At 41.1% G+C, this 27,770-nt stretch overlaps 2 protein-coding genes across 2 annotated transcripts in view; one reads left to right on the forward strand and one right to left on the reverse strand.

Moving 5' to 3' along the window:
* The window catches only part of LOC307151155 (epidermal growth factor receptor-like), a 43,768-nt gene extending 23,325 nt beyond the window's left edge, over positions 1-20,443 (forward strand). Inside the window, exons 14-16 of the mRNA XM_079859025.1 lie at positions 2,127-2,268; positions 2,639-2,755; positions 19,426-20,443. Coding sequence (XP_079715151.1) covers positions 2,127-2,268; positions 2,639-2,755; positions 19,426-19,505 — 339 coding nt within the window. The 3' untranslated portion in view covers positions 19,506-20,443. The remainder of the gene's footprint in view (positions 1-2,126; positions 2,269-2,638; positions 2,756-19,425) is intronic.
* A 5,144-nt stretch (positions 20,444-25,587) lies between these two features.
* Positions 25,588-26,997, reverse strand: LOC307151297 (SCAN domain-containing protein 3-like; the record flags this gene model as incomplete). The annotated part of the gene is made up of 1 exon (XM_079859249.1): positions 25,588-26,997. One exon carries the CDS (start codon positions 26,995-26,997, stop codon positions 25,588-25,590), a length of 1,410 nt encoding a protein of 469 aa, XP_079715375.1.
* Positions 26,998-27,770: the final 773 nt, after the last annotated feature.

Here is a 27,770-nt window from a genome sequence, read left to right on the forward strand (position 1 = left end):
TAACCGAGGACCACATCACGACGGAGCCCGAGCAGCGCGCGCCTGACCAGGTGTGTGAGCCGGCCGAGCCATCCATCGCCGAGGGAGTATTGGTGGACTTCGAGGGTTCGGAAGTGAGCCCCGCCCACCCCCCCGCTACTGAGAGTGCGTCTCTGGAAAGCACACCATTTGACTTTGAGTTTGGAGAGGAGATTTGTTTAGCGCCTGTTTTGTTGCCTGAACCTGTTTATCCTGAACCTGTCTGTCATCTGCCTGTTCCACCTCCTCTCCTAAACATCCCGAACACTGTTTTCTTCTTTGGTTTTTGCATTGGACTTCAGTCTCTACCCCAGTCTCCAGCCCTCGTTACCACCCAGCCCTCTATGTCACCCTTCAGTCCCTCGGTACCACCTCTGCCTCTCAGTAGTGGGATACCACCTCGGACCTGTCGGGAGTCATCTTCGCCTGAGTTAATTGAGCCCACGGCTCCGCCTACATCCTCGGTTTGCTACGATCTGTCTCGACCTGCTGACCTGGCTCCCGAACCTGCGCTCCTTCCTCCCTCGACCTCGCCGTGGACCATCGGCCATTCGGTCTCGCCGGTCTCCCTCGGGACGTCGGCTCCACCGAGGTCAGACGTCACTTCACCTCTGCTGCGGACTTACGGCCCTTCCGCTATGCTCTGGTCCTCCACCCCTTCTGCTACGGCTTGCTCCGCCCTTCCTCAGGCTCCACCTACGCCCTCGGTCGCTCCAGCTCACCCTCAGACCTCCGGATCCCCCCCTCGCTCTCGGGAGGTCGTCGCTGCGTCTCCGTCGCGGTCATCTGGTTCTCCACTATCTCTCCACTACCTCGGCTCATCGGCTATGTGGTGGGCTCTTTCCTCGCCGTCGTCTTCTTCACTCAGCCCCATGGCAGCCCTTATCACCATCTCTCCATGGCTCCTCCCTCAGTCGACGCCGCCGTGGGGTGCCACTCTGGCTGTGGCCTGGGGTACTTCCATCACGCCCCTGCTCAAGGCCCTCCACTGGCTCTCACCATCATCAGCACCACCCTGGACCCTTCTGTTCAGCCTCCTCCCGGTCAGCCGTCCTCCGCCCGAACCTCCTCCTGCTTCCTTGGTCATCTCTTCGTCATCTCCTGGATCCTCGTCTGTGGCATCACCTCGCTCACGTCCTAGGACCCTTCTGTCCTTGTCTCCTTCTGTTACGGCGCGAGGTCGCGCCTACCGGGAGGGGGCGATATGTCACGGTTTTGGCTTTATTGTCATGGACTTTTAGTTTGTATTCTTCTGTTTCCTGTTTCCTTGTTCTGTTTCCCGCCACCCATCTGTTTCCATGGACACTGATCACCTTCCTCACAGCTGCCTGTCATTTATGTTCATCACCCCTGTGTATTTAGTCCCTGCTTGTTTTCAGTTCAGTGTCCGGTATTGTTGGTGTTATGTGGCTTGCTGTCCTGCCTGTATCTGAGAATCTTGTATCCAGTGAGTGTTTGATTAAACAAAACGTTTATATTTATCTGCCTTCGTCTTCCTTGAGCCAGTACGTAACAGCTGCTATATATATATTTTTTTTTAGAAACTGTGATATTTTTGATGAATAGATATTTAAAGGAGCAGCATTTTTTTTAAATAGAAATCTATAGAAATCTTTGGTACAGTCCTGTTTTGCACTTCTTATAGCAATAACTATAACTGGGTTTAACTATAGGTTCTAACCTTGAACCTTCCCCTAAACCTAACCTTAACTCATGTAGTTACCTTAAATTACCAGAACTTTCTTGGGGAAGTACACTGCCAGTACACTATAGTACACATACTGTAAAATATAGTGTAACCACATCTTTTGTAACATTTTAAATCTTGTTACTATCACTTTTGATAAAAAGCATCCTTGCTGAATAATCAAAATATTCATTTTTTTTGTTAAAAACTTTTGAACTATAGTGTACTATATAGCATATAAGCCTTTGAAAAAAAGGTTTGACAAGAAACCTTTTAGAAGTTATCTAGCGGCTGGAAACATTTGTTACAGTGAAACATTCATTACCAATGAAGTGCATAGCTGCAGTAAATGTAACCTCAAGGGCAATGAAGATGATTTCGGACTAGTTGCCTCATGGGAAATGCTGTTTGTTTTCTGCAGGCCTGTAAGGACTTCCAGGATGAAGGGACATGCAAGGACGCATGTCCACCGCTCATGCTTTACGACCCTAACACCCACCAGCTCGCTCTCAACCCCGACGGGAAGTACAGCTTTGGGGCAACTTGTGTCAAGAAATGCCCACGTAAGGCCAGGCTGAGACACGAATCTTCGAAACCTGCTATTTATTTATTCTTTTTTTTTTCACTTGAAACACACAATCAGATTCTAATTATATCTTTCATGCAAATTCAAATTCAGCTGTTAGGTCTTGAATTCTTGCATTCTGCAGATTAATGTTTTAGGTGTTCAGGGTTAAAATATAAACAACACAATCCAGGTAAAGAGAATCACTCTGGTGTGGATCGTGAGCCTGCAACTCAAACTCTGGTTTCTGAATAACATCTCAGAAAGCAGGATAACTATGACAGAATGATTTGACGCATTAGGATTGTGTTGCTGGTTGGTTGTGGTTAACGACTCTGGAATGACTGATGGTTTGATGTTTTTCTCAGGTAACTATGTCGTGACAGACCATGGGGCATGTGTGAGAACATGCAGCCCTGGCACCTATGAGGTGGATGAGGGTGGAGTTCGGAAATGTAAGAAGTGTGATGGCCTGTGTCCAAAAGGTACAGTTGAGACTGCCGGTCAGGTCGGCAACAAGATGTTGAAAACAACAAGATAAGTGGAAAGAATGTTTGTCTGTTTGTTTTCTCTCTCTATTTTTTCTAGTTTGACAAACACATTAGTCTTGCTTTAGTTGCATTTACAACTGTATTCTAATATAATTTAATTAAAACTATGTAGAAGGCATAAAAACGACAATCCATTGCAGTGTCTGTTAGTGTTCTGTCCTTCCATAGTATTGCATGTCAACTATTGTAACTAAGCTTTTCCAACAACACAGACAACATATAGCCATGATATGTTGTATTTCAATAAAATAAAATAAAAATAAAAAACACACACGTGTGTGTGTGTGTGTACACTATTGTTCAAAGGTTTGGGGTTCTTTTAACCCCCTGAGGTCGGCTATCGCGGCGATTCCTTAACAGTGAAAAAAAATGTGCTTGTGTTATACATCAATTGATCCTGTTAAATGTGTATTATTTTTGTGTATACTCACAATAAAAACAAAGTGTTGTGCTTTTCGCCAAATAAAGAAAAATAAACATGATGCGAGTTCTGCCTTCTCTCTGCCAGTGTAGTCCATTCTGAAACGCGTCCGAAAATGAACCATAACTCAGCGCATACTCAGTCAAACAGGCATACAGACACACAGGCATGAAGCTTGAATTCTCTTCTTTTATTATAAAAAATATTCTCTGTTTATGTAATCTTTATGAAAAGAGAGAGATTTCAGTCGTTCTCATCTCAGCTCATTACGTTTTAATCTGCCCCGCCCACGGAGAGCGCGCCCTATTCAAACGCAAATGACTGAGGCAATCCATGCAAACTGTGAACGCCCCCATATCAGCTCGAGAAAACACATCAAGTTTATTCAGATCATTACTTGTTTACACTGTCTCGCAGCGCTGTGAGGAATAATAATAATGGAAAATGTAACTCAGAAGTGCGGGTATTTCGAGGAGCAACGGATGGAATACTGTAGTAAGTTTTTTTCATTCTCGAGTAAATCGCGTTTCTGTGTGAATGAATGAACGGCAGAGATGCGCGCTGTTTACCACAACTCGCAAAAAGACGGTTTCAATTTGAATTGCGTTTCTCTGTGTGAATGAATGATCCGCTTTTAGCAAACTGTATTGCTATACTGAGATGAGTAAAAATCGACTGAAATATGTTGAAATAAAATGTATTTGTATAAGCAACGTATTAAACTGCAAATTAACATTTATATTCCTTATAATAAAAATGAAAGACCTATGTTACAGACATATGAAAGACAACATTTCGTTGATTAGTTTTGGATAGATCACACATTTTTACTGTAAAATATCTGCCACCTCAAATAAGCTTTTGTTTGCCAATTTTTGCTAATATGTTAAATATAGTATGTTTTGTCAATGTAGTCTATATTCAAAGTAATGAATCCTTAACTTTTAAATATGTATGATAAAATGTATACTTTAGTTTTTACAAAGAAAGATTACACTTGAATTGTTGTTGTAATTGTAACCTTTTTAATAAAAAATATATATATATTTACAAGGTAGATGTAAACAAATTTTAAAAGGTCAATATAAGCCTTTTCTTTAAATAATTTTTATTGTGTTTTATTATTGACAAATTTGGGGAGAGGATACATATTCCAAAACTGAAAATAAAGTATGAGAATTAACTGCACAATTACTAGACATGTTTTCCTTGGATATTATACAATTTGAAAGCACAATTTGTGAAAAAAATAAAAATTGAGATGCTTCCAACTGTGAACCAATTTGGTAGAATATATATATATATATATATATATATATATATATATATATATATATATATATATATACATATATATATATATATATATATACATATACATACAGGTCCTTCTCAATAAATTAGCATATTGTGATAAAGTTCATTATTTTCCATAATGTAATGATTGTAAAAATTAAACTTTCATATATTTTAGATTCATTGCACACCAACTGAAATATTTCAGGTCTTTTATTGTTTTAATACTGATGATTTTGGCATACAGCTCATGAAAACCCAAAATTCCTGTCTCAAAAAATTAGCATATCATGAAAAGGTTCTCTAAACGAGCTATTAACCTAATCATCTGAATCAACTAATTAACTCTAAACACCTGCAGAAGATTCCTGAGGCTTTTAAAAACTCCCAACCTGGTTCATTACTCAAAACCACAATCATGGGTAAGACTGCTGACCAGAAGGCCATCATTGACACCCTCAAGCAAGAGGGTAAGACACAGAAAGAAATTTCTGAACGAATAGGCTGTTCCCAGAGTGCTGTATCAAGGCACCTCAGTGGGAAGTCTGAGGAGATGACGACAGCCTTCACGCGGCCTCCTCCGTGAGTAGCAAGAAATGGTGCAAGACCAGCTTGCGAAACTAATGTCGCCAACCAGTCATCATCTAGCTGGCAGACCGAGGTGCAAGAGACTGAAGGGACATGGTGCGTCCATGTCAGGACGAGTGACCATCCCGACCATCGAGTACCAAGGTCTGTCGGTGTTCCAACTTAATGTAGAGGGCCTTACCACCGCCAAAATGGAAGTCATCTACCATCTCGCTGACTCCCACAAAGTAGCAGCCGTCCTCCTCCAGGAGACACACCGTGACAGTGATAACATCCTCAAACTGCCCGGTTTCCAGCTTGCTGGGTCTACCCACAGCAAACAGCATGGACTTGCAACCTTTGTAAGGAACAACCTTAGTTGGACAGCCACTGGCCAATCTCCACCAGGCTCGAGTATCGAATGGCTGTCCACTAAGGTGCAGACCACAACGGTTGTCAATGTCTACAAGCCCCCACCATCAATGCTGACCATGGCATCACTTCCACCGGCACCTGCACCCGCCATCTATGCAGGGGACTTTAACTGCCAACACATAGACTGGGGTTACAGTCATACTACACCAAATGGAGAGACATTAAGCCAATGGGCCTCCAATGCCAATGCGTTGCTGCTGTTCGACCCCAAAGAACCTCCAAGCTTCTTTTCAGCACGCTGGAACACCCACACCAACCCGGACTTGGCTTTCGCTGTGTGGCACACGGCTCAAAAGCCAGAGAGACGTGTCCTGGATAGGTTCCCCCTCTCACATCACCGACCGTCCATCATAAAGGTCCCATCCCTGGTGCAGCCAGTTGCAGGGAAACCCGTCAGGAGATGGAACTTTCGTAAGGCAAATTGGCAGTCATTCACTGAGGAGACAGAAAAGACATCATCCTGTCTCCCAGACCCAGACAACGCCGACGTGGACGCTGGGTATGCAGCCTACTGCAGAGTACTCCTTGGGGCAGCAAGGAAAACCATCCCCCGTGGCTTTAACATAAACTACATCCCGGGCTGGGATGGAGAATGCAGCCACCTCCTGCATGTCCACCAGCAGGCAAGCTCCAGGGAGGAAGTTGAAGAATCTGCAATGGTACTTCTGCAGAAGCTAGATGCCACCCGAAGGTCAAGGTGGACAGAAGTAGTTCAGTCAACTGACTTCACCCACTCCAGCCGTAAGGCGTGGCGGACAATAAACCAGCTGACAGGTAGAACACCATCGACCTCCCGGTGCCCAATAACAGCAAACGCCATCGCATCCCAGCTCCTTAAGAACAGCTGTTTCCCTGATGCTGATAAGAACTTTGCCCGCACAACATCACACCAGGTGACTTCCCTGTGTAGAGCAGCTAGTGTGGACGCCAACTTGTCAGGGGAATTTACAACAGCTGAACTCCAGACTGCCTTGAGTAAGACCAAACAAGGGGAAGCACCAGGCCATGATTACATCCACCCTGAGTTTGTGACTCACCAGAGTCAAGTCAAGTCAAGTCAAGTTTATTTATATAGCGCTTTTCACAACATAGGTTGTATCAAAGCAGCTTCACAGTAATAAAACAATACATCAATGTTTGTTTCTAGTGGAACGTCCACGTTTGGTAATGCTGATCAATAGTATCGTTGATTGATTAATTAAATTAAATATTCCCAAATATCCCCAACTGAGCAAGCCAAAGGCAACAGTGGCAAGGAACCGAAAAACTCCATCAGGTGACCTAATGGAGAAAAAAAAACCTTGGGAGAACCCGGGCTCAGTCGGGGGCCAGTTCTCCTCTGGCGTTTATGAACTAGAGGTCGGATTTAACTGTAAGATTAAAAGTATTATATGAATGCCTGGCTGAAGAGATGCGTCTTTAATCTAGTTTTAAACTGGGAGAGCGAGTCTGAGCAACGAACAGTATCAGGAAGGCTATTCCAGAGTTTTGGAGCTAAATGTGAAAATGCTCTCCCTCCTTTGGTGGATCTGGATATCCTAGGTATGACCAAAAGCCTCGAATTTACTGACCTTAAAGAGCGCAATGGATTATAGGGCGATAGAAGATCGGTTAAATAGACTGGAGCTAAGCCGTTTAGGGCTTTATAAGTCAGTAGCAATACCTTGTAATTAATACGGAACTTTATAGGTAGCCAATGTAGTGATGATAAAATTGGTGTTATATGATCATATTTTCTTGATCTAGTTAGAACTCTAGCGGCGGCATTTTGGACTAACTGTAGCTTGTTTATTAAGGATGCAGGACAACCAGCCAATAAAGCATTACAGTAATCTAGTCTCGAGGTCATGAATGCATGAACTAACTTTTCTGCATCAGAAACAGATAGCATATTACGTAGCTTAGCAATGTTTCTAAGGTGGAAAAAGGCTGTTCTTGTAACATATGAAATATGATTTTCAAAAGACAGGTTGCAGTCTAATATAACACCCAGGTCTTTTACTGTAGAGGATGAAGTAACAGGACATCCTACGATGTTAAAGTTGTATTGTAAGAGGTTTTGTGGGTGGTTTTTTGAACCGATGATTAGTACCTCTGTCTTGTCTGGATTTAATAAAAGAAAATTGCGCGTCATCCAATCTTTTATATCTTTAACACACTCTGTCAATTTGGATAATTTAGCGTTTTCATCTGGCCGTGATGAAATATAGATTTGAGTGTCATCAGCATAACAATGGAAACTAATTCCATGTTTCCTTATAATATTTCCAAGTGGCAGCATATATATTGAGAATAATAGAGGGCCTAACACAGATCCCTGCGGCACTCCATAGTTTACTGAAGTTATGATCGATTTTTCTCCATTTAAATAAACAAAATGGTAGCGGTCAGATAAATACGATCTAAACCAGCTTAGTGCTTGTCCTTGAACACCAGTATAATTTTGTAGTCGATCTAAGAGTATTGTATGATCTATAGTATCGAACGCAGCACTAAGATCAAGTAAAACTAGTATTGAGATACAGCCTTGGTCAGAAGATAAAAGTAAATCATTTGTAATTTTAACAAGCGCAGTTTCAGTGCTATGATGCGGCCTGAATCCAGACTGAAACTTTTCATAGATGTCATTTTCTTGCAAGAAAGAGCCCAGTTGAGCGGACACAGCTTTTTCTAGTATTTTAGACATAAAAGGTAGATTTGAAATGGGTCTATAATTTGCTAGATTATGTGGATCTAATTGTGGTTTCTTAATGAGAGGTTTTATAACTGCCAGTTTAAATGTTCTTGGAACATAACCTAAAGATAAAGACGAGTTAATAATATTGAGGAGAGGCTCCTCCACTATAGGTAACACTTCTTTCAAAAGTTTAGTTGGTATAGGATCTAGTAAACATGTTGTTGTTTTAGATGAAGTGATAAGTTTATTTAACTCTTTTTGTTCTATAGTTGTAAAGCATTGTAATTGTTCTTGCGGGGTGATAATTGAGGCTGAATTATAAGACGCAATTGAGGATTGAACGTTTACAATTGTGGTTCTGATGTTTTCTATTTTCTCAGTGAAGAACTTCATGAAATCATTACTACTAAACTGTAACGTAATATTTTGTTCAGGAGACATCTGTTTATTTGTTAGTCTAGCCACAGTGTTAAATAAGAACCTAGGATTGTTTTGGTTGTTTTCAGGAGTACGTAATATGCAAGTTACCATGTAATGGTCAGTGACATCGTCACTTTGTGGAATGATATCTATATCGGTTGGATCGGTTCCATGTGATATAATTAAATCGAGTGTATGATTAAAACGATGAGTTGGTCCGGTAACGTTTTGCTTGACCCCAAAGGAGTTTAATAAATCTGTAAACGCAGCCCCTAGCGCATCATTTGAATTATCTACGTGGATATTAAAGTCTCCAACAATTAATGCTTTATCGAAATTAACTAATAGGTCTGAGAGAAAATCTGCAAACTCTTTTAGGAAATCAGCGTAAGGCCCAGGCGGTCTATATACGGTAGCCAAGGCTAGAGATAATAGGGATGTTTTTCTAGCATCTAAGAGCGTAACATTTAGTACAAGTACTTCAAACGAAATAAACTTATAGCCCGTTTTCTGAGTAACATTGAGAATATCTCTATAGATTGTTGCAACACCGCCGCCACGACCAATCAGACGGGGCTCGTGCTTATAGGAGTATCCTGATGGAGTAGACTCATTTAGACCGAAATAATCATTTGGTTTAAGCCAGGTTTCAGTAAGGCAAAGTACATCGAAGCTATTATCTGTGACTATTTCATTTACAATAGCTGCCTTAGGTGTGAGTGATCTAATGTTTAGAAGACCTAGCTTTAGAAATTGTTTTTGATTACTAATAGCAACATTTTCTGGTTTAATAACAATTAGATTTTTTCTAGATCCTGCAGTAGATTTATTATTTAATCTCACTAAACGAGGAATAGACACAGTTTCTATGCAATGTTCTACACTATTTATATCAGTTAAATTGGTGCAGCAGAGACTATGATTTGGACTTTTGGTTACTAGTCAAAAGGTATTTAACATTTTGGAGATGTTATCTGACAGAAGATCCGATCCGAATCTGCTTGGGTGTAAGCCATCTGCACGGTAAAGCCTAGGACGCTCCCAAAACAGATTCCAATTATTTACAAAGAGTAGTTTCTGCTCATTGCACCATGACATTAACCATTCGTTTAGCGCGAATAATCTACTAAACTTTTCATGACCTAGACGGTACGTGGGAAGCGGTCCTGACACAATGATCGTTATATCAGGCGATGTGCTGCATACCGTATCGATCAGATTCCTGAAGTCTTTCTTCAGAACTTCCGTCTGGCGCAGCCTGATGTCGTTCACTCCCGCGTGCAAGACCACAGTTCCGACGCGCTCGTTATCGTTCAGAATTTCGGGAACGCGAGCGGCGATTTCAGAAACACGAGCACCAGGAAAGCAGTGACTATGCACCTTACTTTTATTTAACGTAGCGTGTACGTGTCGAACGATGGAATCGCCAATGATCACAGCATCGCGTTCTGTTTCGCGAAGAGGGGAGAAGCGGTTTTGTGTGGATATCTCGAAAACCGGGAGGGTCGGAGAGAGTTTTCTTGGTCTAGGCCTGACTCGCGTCTTCCGCTGCGGAAATATCCAGGCTTCGTGGTGGCATGTTGGAGCCGGAGTGAACGAGACCATGGCTGATCGCGACCTCGACGCTCGCCGATGTTGAGAAACGCACGGAGTAGACGAGGTCGGAGTCAGCGGGTTAGTAACGTTAATCTCTGATTTGTGTGCATCCGCGCGTGATGTTTCAAGAGCCAAACGCCGGTCTATCAGCACGGCCTGTCTCACTAAAAGGTCGTGGATCTGTTTCTCAACAGCTTCCAGCTCAGACTGCACCGCGTGCAGCTCAAATGTGTCTTCACCTGCACCAAAAGGTAGACTAACGTTACTTACATCTAATATATTCGCCATTTTAACAGATGGACAGTACGTTAAGTTAGCAACGACGCTACCAGTGATGCCATCAATATCAATACCAATCCATGGCTGAAGTCTTGGATATAATCCGTCTTTTTAGTGGTACGGTGTAGAGTAGACGCACGATAGGCGAAAAAAAAATGTTTGTTTGTAAATGAGTGCGGAGAAGACGCGTTCAGCCGTGATCCACGGACGTAACCTATAAGAGTATCCAGCGTTGGATCACTAGGCTTGAGACACGTCTGCTCAACAGTCCGCGTTGCAACTATGAGGTGAGGAAAAGTAGAAAATGTTCGTTGCAAATGAGTCTAGAGAGAAATCAAGAATTATAAATCAATCGAGCTCCAAAGACAACAACGCGTTCAGACGCGTTCAGAGTGTAAGAACATCTGTATGGCTCTGCTCATTCTACTCGACATGCCTTCGGAGGTCCAAGCTCCCGAAGATATGGCGCCGCGCTGCTGTTATAGCCCTTCCAAAACCAAACAAGCCTGCTGAAGACCCCAAATCCTACCGACCCATCTCACTGCTCTGCGTCCCATTCAAAACCCTGGAGAGGCTGATCTATAATCGTATCGAGCCAATAGTGGACCCTCAACTCCCACGGGAACAAGCTGGCTTCCGGCGCGGTCGGTCAACGGTTGACCAGGTGACACTGCTCACCCAAGACATTGAGGACAGCTTTCAGGAAAAACAGAAGGCTGGAGTAGTGTTGCTTGATCTCACAGCCGCTTACGATACCGTCTGGAACCGCGGACTCCACTTAAAGCTACTAAAGATCATTCCCGACCGGCACATGGTGAAGTTCATCATTGAGATGGTGACGAACCGCAGCTTCACCTTAAAGACCAGTGACGGTCAATGCAGCAGGCTTAGAAGGCTGAGGAATGGTGTTCCGCAGGGTTCTGTCCTCGCACCGATGTTATTCAATATCTACATCCACGACTTACCGGAAACAACATCCCGGAAATACGGTTACGCTGACGACCTGGCCATTATGATGAGACGACAAACATGGGAGCAGATGCAGGCCAGCCTAAACCAGGACATGGACACCTTGGCAGCCTACCTGCGTGAGTGGCGTTTACAGCTCAGCATCGGCAAGACAGTTGCAGCAGCTTACCACCTGAACAACAGTGAGGCCAGACGGGAACTGGACATATTTGTTAATAACAAGCGCCTTGAGTTTCAGCAAGCCCCACGGTACCTTGGCGTACGCCTGGATAGATCTCTAACATTCAAACAACACCTTGAAGAAGTGACGGCCAAAGTGTCATCAAGGGTCGTAATAATTCGACGTCTCGCTGGTACTAGCTGGGGTGCAACTGCCAAGGTGCTTAGAATATCAACAGTAGTTCTCGTCTTCTCCACAGCTGAATACTGTGCCCCAGCCTGGTGCAGAAGCCCACACGCCAGGAAAGTCGACACTGCCATAAACACCGCCCTTCGGACTATAACTGGCTGCCTGAAATCTACCCCTGTCTACCATCTGCCAACACTAGCGGGAATTGCCCCGGCCGGCCTCCGACGAGAGGCTGCTACCCTCGCTCTTGCAAGGAAAGCCCAAAGATACAACTGGCATATCCTGCACAATACCACCACAACAGCACTGCCTCCTCATAGACTGAAGTCCCGCCACCCGTACAACAAGGCGGCACAAGACCTGCTCAGGTCCATCCCTGAGGACCTGTCTACAGAGGCATGGCTCGCGGCAGCCTGGAAGCAGGAGTGGGAGTCAGCAGGGCCCTCACGAATCCACCGTTACATCTATGACCCTGGAGGCGGTCTTGAAGGAGAGGATCTGCCACGCCGGCAATGGACTCTGCTAAACCGCCTGCGAACTGGGGTTGGACGTTACAAAGCATCGATGAGGAAGTGGGGCCTGGAGGACAGAGCAGTGTGTGAGTGTGGGGAGCCAGAGCAGACCGCTGAGCACATAATCACCACCTGTCCACTGTATAAACCACCCTCGGAGGCCGGCCTCTTCGACGTGGGACCTGAGATGAGAACGTGGCTGAGTTTTACTGAGCTGGACATTTGATGACGACACACGAAAGAAGAAGTGGGAAGTCTGTGGGAAGGAAAAAGTGTGGCAAAAAACGCTGCACAACGAGAAGAGGTGACCGGACCCTGAGGAAGATTGTGGAGAAGGACCGATTCCAGACCTTGGGGGACCTGCAGAAGCAGTGGACTGAGTCTGGAGTAGAAACATCCAGAGCCACCGTGCACAGGCGTGTGCAGGAAATGGGCTACAGGTGCCGCATTCCCCAGGTCAAGCCACTTTTGAACCAGAAACAGCGGCAGAAGCGCCTGACCTGGGCTACAGAGAAGCAGCACTGGACTTTTGGACAAATTTTGCGTGTCATTCGGAAATCAAGGTGCCAGAGTCTGAAGGAAGAGTGGGGAGAAGGAAATGCCAAAATTACTGAAGTCCAGTGTCAAGTACCCACAGTCAGTGATGGTCTGGGGTGCCATGTCAGCTGCTGGTGTTGGTCCACTGTGTTTTATCAAGGGCAGGGTCAATGCAGCTAGCTATCAGGAGATTTTGGAGCACTTCATGCTTCCATCTGCTGAAAAGCTTTATGGAGATGAAGATTTCATTTTTCAGCACGACCTGGCACCTGCTCACAGTGCCAAAACCACTGGTAAATGGTTTACTGACCATGGTATTACTGTGCTCAATTGGCCTGCCAACTCTCCTGACCTGAACCCCATAGAGAATCTGTGGGATATTGTGAAGAGAAAGTTGAGAGACGCAAGACCCAACACTCTGGATGAGCTTAAGGCCGCTATCGAAGCATCCTGGGCCTCCATAACACCTCAGCAGTGCCACAGGCTGATTGCCTCCATGCCACGCCGCATTGAAGCAGTCATTTCTGCAAAAGGATTCCCGACCAAGTATTGAGTGCATAACTGAACATAATTATTTGAAGGTTGACTTTTTTTGTATTAAAAACACTTTTCTTTTATTGGTCGGATGAAATATGCTAATTTATTGAGATAGGAATTTTGGGTTTTCATGAGCTGTATGCCAAAATCATCAGTATTAAAACAATAAAAGACCTGAAATATTTCAGTTGGTGTGCAATGAATCTAAAATATATGAAAGTTTAATTTTATTCATTACATTATGGAAAATAATGAACTTTATCACAATATGCTAATTTATTGAGAAGGACCTGTATATAAGATATATAAGAATGCTCTTGCATTCTTTCTTGTGGCTCAGTGACACACCTGAATGAATGGCTCATTAAGTATGCGGGCCCCATTGTCTCCTCAGGTGTAAACCACTCAATATGCATGATGGTGTTGGATTGTTGACGCCCCTTGCGCATATTGCCTTTACAAACAAAAAGTGTTTTACAAGATTTAAATCAATGTATTGTGTTATGTGAATGATTAGGGAGGATGATTTTCACATCATTTTGAAGAAAAAACTAGGCAACGACATCCATTAGTCAAACGTCTTAATGACACATATTTAGTATGTGTTTTCTGGCCTTATTTCAGAAACTTTAGTTTTTAGTTTTTTTCAAAAACCATGCATAAACATTATTCTCTCAAAAATACAAACATGTACATTCATGTTGCTCACATATTATGGTAGCCCTGTTTGTGTTAAATAGAGTGTAATTACACCTTTGCCATTAATATGTTTATAAGCAACTGAAAAAAGCACAAATGTCAGGGCATGTCAGAACATCTCAAGGACCCCAAAAACCCCTCAGACCCCAGAGGGTTAAACCTGTTCACCAGACCGACCCAGTAATCAGAGATGAGCTCCTGTCCACTCTCTCCCATAGACTCAAAGAGGCGTCTCATCTCAGAGGGACATCTCTCTTCTTCACTGCACTGGCACTTGGGTCCTAGTTAATACAACAATAATGAATACATTATTTGTGTTGGTAAATTCACTCCAACCCTGTAATGCCATCATTACTGTAGGTCTGTATTAGTTTATCTACATTATTCATTATAATATAATAATAGTAATAACAATTGAGACTATTTAGAAAAAAACTGTCTAATTAACAAACAAACAAACAAAATCACCCAGATAAGCAAGATAACTAAAAATCAAACTACTCAATTGATTAATATTGTACCTTTTAACTTTGTAACCACTTTAGCCCCGTCTGTATCAGCTCCATCAACAAGTTATTGATGCGTTGACCAGTTGCTCCTCTTGGCACTGAAGAGCTCGAGGAGCTCGAGGAGCTTTGGGCTGTGCTTGTCCAGCTGTGACATAAACGTCCAGGGGAACCGCAGTACATCTCCAGAACTCCTCGTTCACCTGTAGGACAGCGAATCTTTGACTGTTATTTAAGGGGGTTTAAAGATTAGCAACATTTGAACTTTATGCAAAGCAAAAAAGTGAATCTACTATCTCATGTCCAAGTCACAATTTCCCAAAAAGATTCTCAGAAGTGAGCAGTGTCAGGAAAAACTGAATGATAAGTCACTTAACTGGAGTGGTTGGAAGAGGGCAGGCCATCTTTCCTTAAATTCTGCCACACCAGGAGACTTGGCAACACTTCCTTCAGTGGCACATTAATCTCCAGCCGCCGATAATCACTCAGCTAGCTGTGGCTTCGTGTGTGTCCGTGCGTCTGTGTGTCCGAGAGTCCACTGCCAAACTCTGTCGAAGCCAAGACAATGCTTTTGAAGAAGTTACAAACACCTCTGAAACATTGAACTATCACACAAAGACAGCATTACTTATTCAACTCACACACACACAGATTTATACAGTATGAGCTCAAGTTAACAAACTGTTTGAGATAGAGCACATTCGAAGTTGGCGGTTGCAAAAGTTTGTAGGAAACAGAGCGATACTTTTGCAGATTGCGCAACACAAACACGTTAATTAGGGTAAAATCTAACTTTTAACAATACAAAGAGTTACTCACATGAGGTACGTGGAGTATAAATTATCCGGCTCTGTGGAAAACCCTGTTGGAATAAACTTCTGGAAGCTGGAACAGACGAGAGTGAAGGATTTGCCCGGGCTTGTTCTTCCGTTGCTGCAGGCGTGGGCGTGGACACGTCTGACACGTCTGATATAAACTTTAAAAATGAGCTTTGAAAAATCAATTTATGGTGAAGTCCAATGAAATTAATTTTATTTTAGAAAATATTAAGTTACGAAAATATTCACACTTTTTACTTATTGATAACTAAAAAAAACAAAGAAAGAAAAATAAATTAATTTATTGGAATAAATATAGTTTTTAAAATGAAGTCACATGGACAATAGCACTGAACGACTTGGACAAAAATGTCCGCATTGCAAAAAATTTAATCCCAGGGCCATTTAACTAACTTTAAGTTAACAGGCTTTCATTCTGTTGGCGAGGCTTCAAACCAAAGGCTTTTTTACCAGATGGTGCCATTTTTTCAGGTTTGGCCTATAAAGCAAATACTCACTTTATTCCTGTTTTCTGCTTCGGCATATTATTAAGCCAGTTGGATAAATTATGCAGCGATAATTGTGTGGGTGTGTTGGTATGGATGTCAGAGTGAGGTTTGTATGTGTGTAATAAAAATAATTGTGTTTGTGTGTGTGCTTGTGTAGCAGATTGGGTATTTCCCTCCGTTACTCCCCCTGGTGGAGAATGGGAATAATCTCCCCATAGACTCAGCTGTGTCAGAAACCGGCTGGTTACTCATTATCATGATTGCACTTATAATAAAAGCGAGACACCCATAGCAGAGTTTGTTTAGCTGTTTCTGGTTATTCTCTTGCTGTCCCGTTTTCTGCCTTTTCCTGATGGAGTCGTGTAGTTTGGTTCGCTTATTTGTTCAATCTCAGGTATGTGGATGGGTGTAAAGTGATAGGTGATTTAATTTATTTTTTGTTTAATGTTGGTGTGTAACCTAAAGCTAGTGATGGCCAGATCGAGGCCTCGTGAAGCAATGAAACAGTTGAACCAAATGTGCCATATTGTTTCGAGGCTTCGAATCAATCCGACACCCGTCTCAACGGTGACACCTAGTGGTCACTTGCAGGTGTTGATCTGAAACAACCTTGACGAGCCATTAAAAAAAATGTGTTGTTTTTTTATTATTATAATTTTCTAATATGTGAAGCTTGTAACCTATAGGCTCCTCACTGTGCATAATGTTATTTTGGTCCTGCAAAATGATATTAATAAAAGAAATCAAGCCACAATGTCTCACTTTTTTAGAGATTTTTATTCAAAAATATTAATTTCTCTGCTGTGGAAGGACTTAAGACTACTTCTTTTTTTACAGATAATTTCTCCAGCCTTTGAAAAAATCCTCTCACAAGGGACACTTGTTGCTGGCATGCAAAGATATATATATATATATATATATATATATATATATATATATATATATATATATATATATATATATATTTTAATATATTGTTTTTGGTGATTTTCCTTTTATTGTGACAGGACAGAGCGATGACAAAAAACGAGGCGGGAAAGGTCCACGAGCCGGGACTCGAACTCGGGACGCCCGAGTGCAAAGGCGCTACGGGTCGGCGCACTGACCACGAGGCCATTGGCGCCGACTGCAAAGATATTTTTTAGCTAGGACATACAAATGAGGAAAGATTACTGCTATCTCTTTCCAGTTTAATTTAAATTCCAGTTAAATTTAAATGTAAGCCTAAATAGCCTATAGGCTAACTAATCAAATCGCACTATGTCACTATATCACCAAAAATCCGCTATCTCAAAATCAAACTCCTCTCACAAAAACCCACGAGGTCAATATGCGTTGATTTCACTTTTATACAGATGTGCGACTGTGTGGTCTGTTCCCGACCGTGTCAATCAAACGCTGATTCGGCGGACCACACCTGATGAAACACTTCGAGGCTTCGTTTGGCCATAGTCACGTGACATGGGTGTTTCGAATCACGCTTCGGATCAGTGTTTCGAAACATCTGCGCTTCGGGATCTCGCAAAGCTTCGGAACGACTGTTTCGCGTCAGCCATCCTTACCTAAAGCCTGTTCTGCAGTTGATACAGTGCAGTGAGGGCATGTTGCAGCATGCAGTCATTTTATATACATTGTCCTGATGCAGTGAGTATGATCTCTTTGGGGGATTCTTTTGATTTAAAAAAAATGCTTAAATCTCACTGTTGTGAATGTGTGCGCAGGTTGGGGGGCCTGCCTAACGGCTTGCTTCCAGCTCAGAGCCGTGTAAGTGCATCTGTAATCAGCAGGATACACGGACCCAAACTACGCTGCTGTTTTTGTCTCCCTTATAAATTTGTTTTATTTATTTTTATGGAATCTGTAACTTAAGTGGGTTCTCTCTGGGACATCTGAAAGGGGGTAATTTGGCCCACCTCCATTTGGGGTGCAGTGTTAAACACACTTGAGTGTGGATTTGTTTCATTGCCTTTGTAGTGTGGGACACTAATGTGTGGGTGTAGTGAGTGATTACTTACAAGGTGGGTCAGAGATTCTTCTCCTGTTAATGTCTTCGATTAACCCCCAGTTTTTTTTTGTTTTTTTTTATTTTTTTATTTTTATTTTAATTGTATTTTAAATGCCTTCCTTTTTGTACTAACATGTAGGTAATTAAGAGGTAAATGTTTGGAAGGTATTTATTAGTGAATGTGTTTTCCAATGTGAGAAGATTTTGTAATAAATTGTTGTTTTTTAATGGTCAGAACCGTCTCAGTCCTCTTTGCCAAAGAAACAAACCTGTGTTGTCTGAGTAAATCCTTGGGCGAAAGTCCCAAGGTGGCGTAGTTGGCTACATTGAAAATCTTATTAGTTTATTTCATGTGAACTTCCTTGCTGTCTAGCTTTGCTCTCGCGTCCCCCACTCTGCCACACTTGTAGTATTTGAGAGAAAAAAAAAAAATCCAGGACTGCGCCCAAACGTATCGGTTACCTAACGTAACCTCTGTTCTCTCTAGAAGAGGGAACTAGTATTGCATAAGTAGCTTACGCTGCGGAAAAGTCATCTTTTCTCGAGATATGAAGCCAAATAATTATCCTTAATTTGTAATAATCTTGTCAACGCAGTGCAGCAGCATGCAGGCATTCTAGCGTGCCCATTGGCTGCCCTGCGGCAACTGCAGCAGCCTATGACTGAGCCCTTGACGTGACGTCACAGCCCGTGAAAAGGGGTGTGGCTTAGCGTATATAAGCAAGGCTCAGAGGCTGCTTCACCAGTGTTGCCAACTTAGCGCCTTTGTTGCTATTTTTAGCGACTTTTCAGACCCCTTTAGCGACATTTTTTTCAATAAAGCGACTAGCGACAAATCTAGCTACTTTTTGGACAAACCTCAGTAACCTCCAAATGTTGCCAGCACAGTCCCGCGAGCGCGAGGTTTTGCGTTCTCCCTGCCGTCACACACCTCTCTCTGCGTCTACCCTGTTCTGTGAATGGCTGAGGGCAGCAGAACGAAACAGACATGAATGAGCAGTGTTGTTTCCACGGACTTATCCACTTATCTTTTGTTTTATATTTAAAGATTTTAATTTTACCATTTTATTTTATTACTTGTGCTTATCACTTGTAATACTCACTATCACGTGCTTTAGTTCACCCAGTTTCCGAACTCTCTCAATTCAGATAATTTTACACACATAAAAAAGTCATTCAACAGCTGTATTGTCTGACAAAGCAATATAGTAAATGAGAACAGCTTTATTGGACATTCGGCTATTTTATATTATAGTATAGTATGTAATATTAAAATACAGTATGTGAGCATGATTTTAACGAGAAAAAACATTAGGCAGGCAGAACGCAAGTATGCCGCGATGACGTCATGAATATGCTAATTGACGTATGACGTCATCTAGCGACATTTAGCGACTTTTAGGGGAGGCGTTAGCTACTTTCCTTTGAAAATAGTTGGCAACACTGTGTTTCACTGATTTCTGTCTCTTCAGCGAAGCTCTCCGCATCGCTGGACTCTGAGGAAGCCGCCGCCGTCGAATCAAGCGACCAGCACACCGAGGATTCAGCCTGAGGAAGCCGGCCGTCTTCGCCGCCTTCAGCCATCCCTGCCTGCTTCGTTATCCGGCGATTATATCTTTACTTGCTCTGTGTTTTTTGTGTGTTTGTGTGCTCGCCCTGCGACACACTTCATCTAAAAGAGCTCAAGGCGTTTGTTGCAAAATGCCTCGCAAAAAGTGTAACGTACACCTCTGTTTCACAGCAGAGAAGAACTGCTTCACTCGGAGTGAAATCTCATTACATCAAGTACATGATACGACATGATACAAACCTATGTCTTTATCAAATCAAATATATCAGTCATGATACAAACCTATGCCTGTATCAAATCAAATATATTAATGTGTTTCAAGTGTTTTTCTCTTTTTAATTAATGATTTCTTGACATTTTTTAAAAAGATTTGTGATTTTTTTACTGCTCTCTGAGTATTGTGTCATGATGATTTTCTCTATGATTCTGTACCATTGTTGCAGAAAAAAATGTTTTGTGGCTGTAGGATTACAAATTTAAGAATATATTTTAGATCTGCTGATCCTACTTCCTTACATAACATCACATAAAAAACTAAGGTGAACTATACTGTATTGGGCATTCAAGGTGAGCATGAGGGCATCCATTTACTGATGAGATTTAACAGTTTCCTTTGAAGGGGTTTTGTTAGTCTTTGATCTTTCTACTAAGAGTTGAACTATGTGTGAATGTTACATAGTCTTAGTTCTCGTGACCATTTGATGTTTATACAATTTGGGGGGTACCATTATCTCAGTTGGGGGTAATTGTCTCTATTGTCTTTAGAAAAAGATTTAGTAGTCATCCCTAAGGCTGTGTGTAAGGTTTTAAGGACAGCCCACTGAATTGCCTACAAGATACCATGTAAAGTTACATTAGTTAGAGATTGTTGGACGAACCGCAGCCACGCTCAATAAAGAAGAACTTCTGTTTGAACGCGATCCCAACGTCTCCTGGTCTGCTTTGAAGAAGGAAAAAGTTCCCAACAGGGCGGGGGAGGGAAAATGATCAATAAATCAATAAAATGTTCCCAAATGAGCCAAAAAATGATGTGGAATAATTGTTATCATGTGCCATCAAAATGTTTTGCAGAGGGTTAATATATATTAATGTCTTTAAATCAATAGTTTCCTCATCAGTTGTTAAATAAGTGCAATGTAAATATTAATAATGACTGAATCAATAATATGTATGATTTTGTCAATAGACTCTTCAGAAATGTGTGTATAATAGCTTAGCATTTCTCAACACGAGGAAGTTGTTTGATAATGTGTTTGTGACTGATCTACAGTCTTCAGGATAATGATTTAAATAGAGAGAGTCACTTTGCATTGTCAGCACATGCTTCAGTGCTCTGAGAGTGTTTATAGTGCTGTGAGTTTAACACTTCATGACTGAGAGCAGAACACAATCTTCATCATCACACAAGACTAAACTACAGCAATGAACACAATCAACATCTTCATCTGGACCATTGCACTGTTTATTCAAGGTTTGTGTAATACAGTTTTTACAATAATTATTAATTTTCTTAAAATGTACATCATTTTCATTTTGTTTGTGTTTTCTTTCAGAGTGTAGAGGACAGTATACTGTAACTCAGAGTCCATTAATGACAGTTCAACCAGGAGAAGAAGTCAGAATAAACTGTAAAACCAGCAGTGGACTGAGTTACTTACACTGGTACTCACAGAAACCTGGAGAAGCTCCTAAACTCCTCATATAATATACATCAACCCGTTATACTGGAACTCCATCTAGATTCCGTGGCAGTGGATCTGGCAGTGATTTTACTCTGACCATCAGTGGAGTCCAGACTGAAGATACAGGAGATTATTACTGTAAGAGTGTACACAGTATCACTGGTGGCTGGGTGTTCACACAGTGATAAAGAGTCGTACAAAAACCTCTGTCAGTCAGACGTCACAGTGACTGCACTGATACAGCTGAGAGAAACTGCAGCTGCTGATGGAGGATCACAAACTACACAATATCAATGTTTAGTTCCAAGTTTCTAAAGACTTTAAATATATACATTTATCTGTAGTAATATATTTGATATGAAATAAGAGTTAGTGCTGATGTTGATTATGGCACTGGGATGTTTTATTGTCAGTGTTTCAGATCACAGTATGAGAGCGATGCGGAGTGAAGCAGAAACACCAGTTGTTTTTAATGTGTTTTCTCTCACTCCAGGATTGATCTCAGTGGTTTCTTTCATCAGTGGTCGTGGAAATAATATACATACTAACTAATCAGATTTGGTCTGAAAGGAAAGTTAGAAAGTTATTGCTTATAGAACTGTTATATAAAGTAATATCACATTCACAGTCGTGCTGCTCTTCATGTCTATGGTAGAATCACAGGCGTGCTGATATTCAGTATAACTGCACTCTTGATCATGTGACACTGCTTAAATGTGGCAGGAGGAGAGAAGAAACAGCACAACACCTTCACACATTTAAAGACAACTTCAGCAAGGGCATTTAACCCTAATACACATATGGTAGTGTCTATTTTCATTCAGTAAAAATAGCATTAGATGAAAATAATTCTAAGCACTAAGTGTAAATAGTAGTCAGATGCTAGATGAGTGTAAATTGTGTTACAGATGCTATTTATACATGGTGTAAACATTTTATACTTATTTAAAAAAAAAGTAATTTATGAAATATGTAGGCCTAGCATAACAACATATTCAGTGTATATGATTAATTAAAGTCATAAATGGATGCTGTCTTATTGGGACTGTACTTGTCCCAATCCCTATAGTTCACTCCTACATCTGTCCCGAACCCTACGGTGGTTAATTATCACTGTGTTCAATGTGCCAGCCTGTTTAATTAATGCAATTTCTATTATGGGTTTATTATATAACTTTATTTCAACTTTTCACTTGTATGTAGAATTAACACCTCTCCAAGATGATATTCAATGGCAAAAGGGAAAAGAATGAGATCAGGACATTCAAGCTTCGGTCGGTCTCATCAAAAGCTTTATCCACTGTTCTTCCTCTCAACAATATCTGTCAATCTCGAGTCTTTAGTAATTCTGCCTGGCTCAACCAGACGATGGTGGGTGGAGTTACTGTTACAGTTTTTACTATTGCTAACATACTTTAGTCCAATCTGGCACATTTTCAAACTCTAAACACAATTAGCACAACATCCGTCTGTTGTGTCCATTAACACAATTTGTGCTGTTTTCACACAATATACAGTCAATTAAAACGTTTACTTTCACCTACATTCTCTTTCCACACAAGCTTACCCAATAATTAATCATTATCAATGATTAATAATAAAGTGTCAGACAGTGAATCTCATATCTGCATCATCAGGGTGATTGTGTTCCTCTCAGAATAGAGCAGCTCCATCAGCAGATGTTCAGCGTCCTATACACTACTTCTCTAGTTTCTGGAGATATACTGGGTGTTACATCCTAATAAACATCTTCAGCGTACAAGACGCTATAACTAAACTACTAACTAAAACAAAAACATACATAATTAGCACCACTCCTAACACTAGTGTGTCTAATACATCTCAGTAAACTACGTGTGCAAATGTAGGTCGTGACCTGCTTACCTGACTCACAACCTCTCCCGCCAGTCTACACAATGTTGAACGATGAACTGAGATGAAGATTTCATGACAGCAACAACCCAGCTAACACAGTAGCCTACGTTGTGACGACGTCGTCAGTTAGTCGTCATTTGGTCAGCGTGACATTACTTTATGTCAACGTTGTGAGGACGTCGTGGTAAAGTTCCATTTTTTAGAGTCTTGGCTAACGTTCCAGAAACGTTGCGGGCACGTCCTCAAAAGACGTCGCTGGTTTATCCCATGGAGAACGTTGTAGAGACGTGGTCCACTGGTCTCCTGATAACTTAATAAAATCTTTGATGAATTAAGTAAATGTTCCATATAATGTCCAAATGGCATATTCACTAGGATAATATTTGTAATACAATTATCTGGAAAGTTATCAGGAGACCAGTGCACCACGTCTCTACAACGTTCTCCATGGGATAAACTAGCGACGTCTTTTGAGGACGTGCCCGCAACGTTTCTGGAACGTTAGCCAAGACTCTAAAAAATGGAACTTTACCACGACGTCCTCACAACCTTGTCATATAAACGTTATATAGGCTATATACAACGTTTTATATATATATATATATATATAAACGTTGTATATAGTTATTTTTATTGTTATTATTATTATTATTAAGGAGGTTGGGTGTTCGTAAAAACAACAATAAAAAAAAACCTTAAAACTGAACTTCAAACTTGAAGAACTTCAAAATGAGTTTTAAATTCATGAGATTTGTATTTATGTAATGTGTTAATTCTAGATGTATATCTATGAAAATGCTGCGTGATTGATGTGTTTTAAGAGCGTGCGGCTTGAACATTCGAGTAGCTTTCAAACCCTGGAGCTAACGTTAGCCTTTAACCTTGGACTATTTGTAGACAAGCCATTGTACAAATTTGATTAAAATTGGTTGACATTAAAGTAGACCAATTAAATACATTAAGTGTGTTAATATCAAAGAATGTTATAATTAATTATTTAATCAGATTTACCATTTTACCTTTTTTTAAATTATCGGACCTTTTCTCCTAAAACTATAAATTGAATTAATCAATGCCGGAGTAATTATTTTACTTTATATAATTTATGTGGACCACTTAAATTAGTTCTTATAAAACGTAAGTATTAAAATGGATCAATATTAATTTAACTGTGATATGAAGTTGTTGCCAGCCATTTACAACTCATACAATTGCCTAATAATCAAATTTGCTATGCCTTCACTATGTATTAACCAGTCTATGGTATTAACATGTGAGCTAGAATGTGTCATTTGGCCTTTTTTGGGGGTTCCTTGTTTTAATTTGTATTGTTGAGGAATTTGACAGGGCAATTGCAAAAAGAATGAGAAAAGAAGCAACATTCGCCAACCAGAAAGTAATTATTTTACCTTATGCATTTACATTACATTTTACATTTATTCATTTAGCAGACGCTTTTAACCAAAGCGACTTATAAATGAGTTTTTTTTATGCAATTGAAGACGAAAAGTAAAGTCACTAACACAATTCTTTCTTCCTTTTTTCTTTGCTTTGTCCTGTTTACAGCAAGATGACGGTGATCAAGGTGATCGTTAAATAAAGTACAGAACTGTTTATTATTGGTGTTTTGTCTATTATTTGAGTTTTGCTTCACATTCAAAATATCAAAAAACAGGTTTTGTAATGTTAGCATGGTATAATGTTAATTAGACCATTATAGGTTGAACTGAAAGAAAAATTGGAATTTTGAACATTGTACAAAAACAAACTAAAGCATTGTAGCAATATAATATCACATAATATTTTTCAGAAGATAGTTCAATCTGTATTTGTATCCCTTACATCAGTAATTTTCTTTCAATTACACCCACGCTCAAAAAATATCTACTGGGTTATTAGTTAGTTTGAGAACACAATGATTTTTTTTGGCACATGCATTAAGCAGGGAACGCAAATATTTATTTGGATGTAAATAAATGGTCTACTACAGGGGTATTCAACTAAAATTTAAAGAGGTCCAGTTAGAGAAAATTTCTTGAAGCAAAGGTCCGGAAGATCATAATGTCTAACTATTTAGTGTCATATATATTCAAGTAGCCTAGTAGTTGTAACAACATCTGCATGTAATCAATACCTGACTGACAAATCAAATGAATTCAGTAAAATTCAAAAACTTTTTGACAATATTTATTGTCACATAACATAGAACTGAACATATATGAATGACTGTAGTAGATATGTATAATATTCTCTCATTAACTATATAAAAGTAGGGCTGCATTTCAAAATAAGAAAATAAATAAAATGTGAAAATTGTGCATGTTCAAAAAAAGTGCTTAACTTCAGAATAATAAAAGGGAGGAAAATGTCCCCTTTTCTGTTTCACATATTGACTCAACAGTCTCAACCAATTTTACAGATAATAAATCTCAACACATCTTAACAATTGAACAGTTTTAGAGTATCACTTTCTTCCCATCTTATATCCCACTCCCCCACTTTTTTGCTCAGTGAGAGAATTGAGCTCTAGCTTGTCTTGCCAGGATTTTAAACCTGGGCTTGAATGGAGTCAGGGCCATTCTCATACACATGTGAAGGTGCTCATTCGTGAGCCTGGAACGATATTTATTTTTGATAAAGTTCATTGTGGAGAAAGCTGCTTCGCAGTTGTATGTGGAGCCAAACATGGTCAAGATGTATAGGGCTACTTTCCTCAGACCTGGAAAAGCTGTCTCAGGGACCATTTGGAGCCAGAAAAGGGAAGGGTCAGTTCTTACAAACTGCTCTTTCAGGGCCACATCTGCTTGGAGATCAACCAATTGCATCTGGAGAGGCCCAGCATTTACCCATTTAAAGTGCTGTGTGACTTCCTTCGAGAAACCCCTGACATCTGTGATCAGAAATGGATTCTGAATGAACATGGTGAGCTGCTCTCCAAAGCTGAAGCTGTCAAAACGGTTGCTGAAGTTTACAATCAGCTTATCAATAAAGTTAACAAAAGAAGACAAATCTCTCTGTCCCTGAACCTGTTCCTGCACTGCTGGGAAGTGTACACAGTCTCCCTGCAGGTCTTCCTTGAAAACCTCAAGTTTCCTCTGAAAGGAGCGGACAGCTGTCATCAGTTCACAAATTGAATTGTCCTTGCCCTGTAACCTCAAATTCAGTTCATTCAGATGTGAAGTGATATCAACCAAAAAGGCCACATTATCCATCCATTTCTCATTTTCTATAAAGAGAGAAAACTGTGTTGCCTTCTGACTTCTTAGCTCTGCCAAAAAAGATGCTAATTCCCTCCTGATGGACCAAAAGCGCGCTAACACCCTGCCTTTGCTGAGCCATCTCACATTGTTGTGCAGCAAAAGATCATCAGCATTGGCATCAACTTCTCTGAGGAATTCCCTAAGCATGCGATGCTGGTAGGAAGAGGATGCTCTGAGAAAATTGATCATTTTCATCATTGTATTCATCACCTCAGCATGCTCATCTGACAGGGAGGCACAGAGGACAGATTGATGAATGATGCAATGGTAAGCTATGAGCTCAGGATTGTCCTCTTTCAGTCTTGCTACAGCTCCTTTCTCTCTCCCTATCATAGCAGGGGCTCCATCTGTGGTTATTGAAACCACTTGTTTTGGCTCTATTCCTCTTTTTGTTAACATCTCCTTAATGGCCAGGTAGATGTCTTCTCCTCTTGTACTGGTCTGAAGGGGAGTGACACCTAACAGGTCTTCACAGAATGCTTTCTGGTCTGTGTTGAAAAACCTGGCATACACTAACAGCTGAGCATTGTCACACATGTCAGTGGACTCATCCACAGCTAAGCCTACACATGGTGCCTTATGCATGGCTTCATCTAGCTGGGTTAGCACATCCTGAGTTAATATTTCACTTTTCTTTGTGGCAGATGATGCTGACATGGGTATTTGCTTTATTTTATCACAAAGCTCTTGTTTTTGTTTTCCCTCAAGTAGTGTTTCAGCTACTGCACTCATGCATTCTTTGACAACCCCTCCATCAGTAAATGGCTTTTTGTGTTGACCCAAAATCCAAGCAACTCTGAGGGAACACTCATGAGCACGTTGTTGGGCAGTGAATGTGTGGCTCAGGATCCTGGTGGACTGGTCATATTGGGCTCTGAGACTACTTATTTTCTGTGATCTTAATTCAGATTTGAGTGGGTATGTTTGTTCATAACCTTTATGTTTTGTCTCATAATGGCGTTTCACATTGCCACTTTTAATAAGTGCCACGGTTTCTGAACATATGAGACACACTGGTTTAGTGCTCCCAGTCGGAAGTATGAACAGAAATGAGTCTGTCCATTCTGGATTAAATGCTCTATTTTCACTGTCCACTTTTCTTTTTTTGGAGAGCGCCATTTGTTCCTTATTTTTCTCTACCTTTCTCCGTCTCACTCTTCTGTATCTCTCCTTTTCTCCGTCTCACTTGTCTGTATCTCTCCCTTTCTCCGTCTCACTTGTCTTTTCCTCAACTTTCTCCGCCTCACTCGTCTGTATCTCTCCCTTTCTCCGCCTCACTCGTCTGTATCTCTCCCTTTCTCCGCCTCACTCGTCTGTATCTCTCCCTTTCTCCGCCTCACTCGTCTGTATCTCTCCCTTTCTCCGCCTCACTCGTCTGTATCTCTCCCTTTCTCCGCCTCACTCGTCTGTATCTCTCCGCCTCACTCGTC

This window comes from Squalius cephalus, assembly GCF_949319135.1.
Source record: "Squalius cephalus genome assembly, chromosome: 23".
NCBI lineage: Eukaryota > Metazoa > Chordata > Actinopteri > Cypriniformes > Leuciscidae > Squalius > Squalius cephalus.